The sequence below is a fragment of the Emiliania huxleyi genome (genome assembly GCF_000372725.1).
Source record: "Emiliania huxleyi CCMP1516 unplaced genomic scaffold EMIHUscaffold_787, whole genome shotgun sequence".
Classification (NCBI taxonomy): Eukaryota; Haptophyta; order Isochrysidales; family Noelaerhabdaceae; genus Emiliania; species Emiliania huxleyi.
Window position 1 is genome coordinate 11362 of NW_005196112.1, and position 3205 is coordinate 14566.

A 3205-nucleotide genomic window follows, 5' to 3' on the forward strand; every position below is an offset into this window, starting at 1 on the left:
TAGGCGATGAGGGCGCCTTAGATGTGCTCAAGGGGGTTTTGTTTCTCATAATCGTCAATTCTCCTCTAATCCTGACAAGGGGCATGGGTGCAGCCTCATGCCCCTCCCCATTCCCCCCCCTTTCCCCCCCCTTCCCCCCCTCCGGGGGGGAAGCTTCCCCCCCTTCCCCCCCTCCGGGGGGGAAGCTTCCCCCCCCTCCGGGGGGGGGAGCTTGGACGAAAATAGGTCCGCCGGCCGTGTGGATGCTGGGTTGAACAAAATCGAGGGACGCGACCCACCTCGCCACAGACGGTCCCGCGCCTCGCCGCTATGACCGCTGCACGGCCCGTACCGTCCGCTGTGCAGCGGTCTTTGTCCGGAGTGAAAAGTCCAACGCGCTCGTCGGTGACGGTGTCCCTCAACCTGCGCCGCGCTCGGCGAACCTCGACAGCGCTTTCGGTGGCATGCAGCTCTTTGCGACAGAAGCCTGGAGAGCAGCTCCTCTGCTGCTCACACACTCTGCACAGCTGACACAGCCTACTGTGCGGCTGCCACAGCTGTGACAGCGATGGGCTCGCCCTCACTGGCCCTCAGTCACTTGTGCTGCGGCTTGTGTGAGCGACACTGCTCGGCGACTGCCGGCACACTGTGAGACCATGGGTGTGAGGTGAAACCACGCTACCAGCGCTTGGTCACATCGGCCCCGAGGTCAGATCCATCTACTCTGTTGATGACAAGACTTGTCTACCGGCTGGAGCCGAGCAGGAGGGCTTGGCGCACAACCCCTGTTCAACTCACCCTCCACACCCCGTAGTCCATTTTTGTATTTATTTAGGATGTGTAGGAGAAGAGAAATCGTGTTCACCCCCTGGGTTCACCCATGCTTTTGTGAGCGCAACGCGGGGCGGCGACCGCCCGCGAGCGACCTAACCCTGTACGTCAGTACGCTAAGTGCCCCCTGTGCGCCCTCGTCCATCGCAGCAAGCTCGGACGGGGCCGGCACAAACCTGCACAAGCAGACCCTCCGGCTCCGCTCCTCTCTCTCTCTCTCTCCGCGGCGGCAAAGGCGGGCACAGACTGGACTGTGCGCACAGACTGGACTGTGCGCACCACTGGTGGCCCACCACACCCAAAGTAGAAGGTTGCGCCCCCCCCCTTCGCCGCGCCGACTCCCTCCGACGGGTCCTCGTAAGCGCTCGCGCTCTCTTCAGAGCCGAGCAACCTCCGCCTCACGATCGCTCCTCCTCGGGGGACAGCGAGCGTCTCGCCCGCACTTCCTCCGGATAGGCTTCGCCTGCGGGGACGCGGCGTGGGGGCGTGTCATAAGGGCTCCATTAGGCGGGCGCGACTCAATAGGGCGCGCGGCGCCGAAAGGCAGCGACAGCTTCTCGAGCACCGTCGGCCTGCGTGGCGATCGCCGTTGGACGTGTCACGGCTGAGCAAGAGCCAAGCAAGGAAAGGCGGGAGAGGGGGGCTGGAGCAGTGTGTGGAAGAAGAAGGGGGGGGGGGGTCCTAGAGACTCAGCGCGGGACTGAGTCTTGACGTGGTGTGTTCGACTAGACGCGACGCGCCGGCCGGGCGAGAAAGACTGCGTCGCCGTCGAGTCCTCGCGCAGCAAGTCCGGACTCTCCTGCGCGAGGTCCGGCGACGCCTGGTCATGGCGAGGCGGGTTGAAGCAGAGCGCTGCTTGGCGGTGGGGCAAGGTGTGGCGAAGCTGCGGCGGCACCGCCGAGCCCTCGGAAGGTTCGAGCGAGACGACGACGACCTGAGAGGCGGTGATGCGGTGCTGAGCAATCCTGTCACGCGCTCTCGACCCTCCAGAGGCGACGGCCACCGAGACGTTGTCCGACGACTGGTGGTGGATGGCGCGCTCCACCAGCCTGCGCGCAGCCATGCCCTCTGCGTCGCCCGTCGCAGCGTTCTCTTGCAGGGCGGCGCGGGTGTACTCGGCAACGTGCTCGGACGAGAGCACCTGGGGAGGCGAGGAGGAAATGTCTAGGAAGTGTCTAGGTAGTGTCTCCGACGGTCGGCGGGCGGTGACTTCGCCGCCTCCAGAGGCTGCGGTGTGAGGGCCCGGCTGCTTCTCGACTGTCTGTGCTTGTGCGTCTTGGGTCCGGGGGTGTGTTCTTGTGTGAGGGGCCCGTCCTAGGCAGTCCTCACTCCGGGCGGCATCTCACCTCGCCGAAGAGCCCGTCCGAGGAGGAGGAAATGTCTAGGAAGTGTCTAGGAAGTGTCTAGGTAGCATCTCACCTCGCCGAAGAGCCCGTCCGAGGCGACCACGACGGCGAGATCGTCCGGACCGCGCGCAAAGACGGACACGTCCGGCAGCGCCGTCACGACCTGCTTGGGTCGTGGCGGCGTGGCCGTGCCGATCGCGTGTGGTGAGCTGTGGAGAGGTCTGGCAGCGGCGTCACCTGCGCATTGGCCGCCTCCTGCGTCCAGTCTCTGCCTGCAGCCACTTTGAGCCGCAAGTTGCCAAACGCGCGTGTCATCGGCAAGTCGTGCTCTCCCACCCGCACGCTGCCGGGCACGTTCGAGGCGCCCGCCTGCTCGCCGGCAAAAGAGGTGCTGAGCAAGAGGTGCTGAGCAAGGCAGCACGCGAGGGGCGAGGAGGGCGGGAGGGGGGGAGGCGCACGCACCCGCTCGACGCGGTCGGCCTCCTCGGCGCAGATCGACCGCTCGGCCACGTGGTCGTGCGTGAGGGCCTGCAGCGGGAGCGGACTGGGAGTAGTGAAGAGAGGGGCGGGAGAGAGTGCGAGAGTGCGCGAGAGCGAGAGAGCGAGAGAGCGAGAGAGAGAGAGAGAGAGAGAGAGTGCGAGAGAGCGAGAGAGAGAGAGCGCGCGCGAGAGCGAGAGAGGACGGGAGGCGGAGGAGGTGGAGGAGGTGGAGGAGGTGGAGGAGGTGCCTCGAACGAGCGGGTCGCCCCTTCCTTCTTGACAAGGATGGCGCGGCAGTCGCCCGCGTGCGCGACCTGAGGCAGGCCCAATCCTCCCGGGTCACACCACCTCGCGTGGCCAGCGTGCAAGTGGGGGCGTCGGGCTGCGCCCGACCGTCAAGTGGTTCGGCGTGACGACGAGCGCGACGGCTGCGGCGCCGGCGTGCGACTCCTGCGCCGTGGGGCCGTCGAGCTGAGAGCCGCGGTGCAGAGATGCGGTGCAGAGATGCGGGCGCCACTGCTTGGCGTTTGCTCTCTGCAGGTGGGCCGTGGAGGGGAGCGAGAGAGCGG

General features: G+C 66.5%; 1 protein-coding gene across 1 annotated transcript in view; it reads right to left on the reverse strand.

Annotated features, from left to right (window-relative positions):
* Nucleotides 1–1208: 1208 nt before the first annotated feature.
* EMIHUDRAFT_460046 (hypothetical protein) overlaps nt 1209–3205 on the reverse strand; it is a gene marked incomplete at both ends in the record, with an annotated part of 3110 nt that continues 1113 nt past the window's right edge. The window contains 8 exons of the mRNA XM_005759963.1: nt 1209–1273; nt 1537–1630; nt 1706–1744; nt 1814–1951; nt 2230–2319; nt 2394–2525; nt 2619–2684; nt 3030–3086. Of these exons, the coding sequence (XP_005760020.1) occupies nt 1209–1273; nt 1537–1630; nt 1706–1744; nt 1814–1951; nt 2230–2319; nt 2394–2525; nt 2619–2684; nt 3030–3086 (681 nt within the window). The remainder of the gene's footprint in view (nt 1274–1536; nt 1631–1705; nt 1745–1813; nt 1952–2229; nt 2320–2393; nt 2526–2618; nt 2685–3029; nt 3087–3205) is intronic.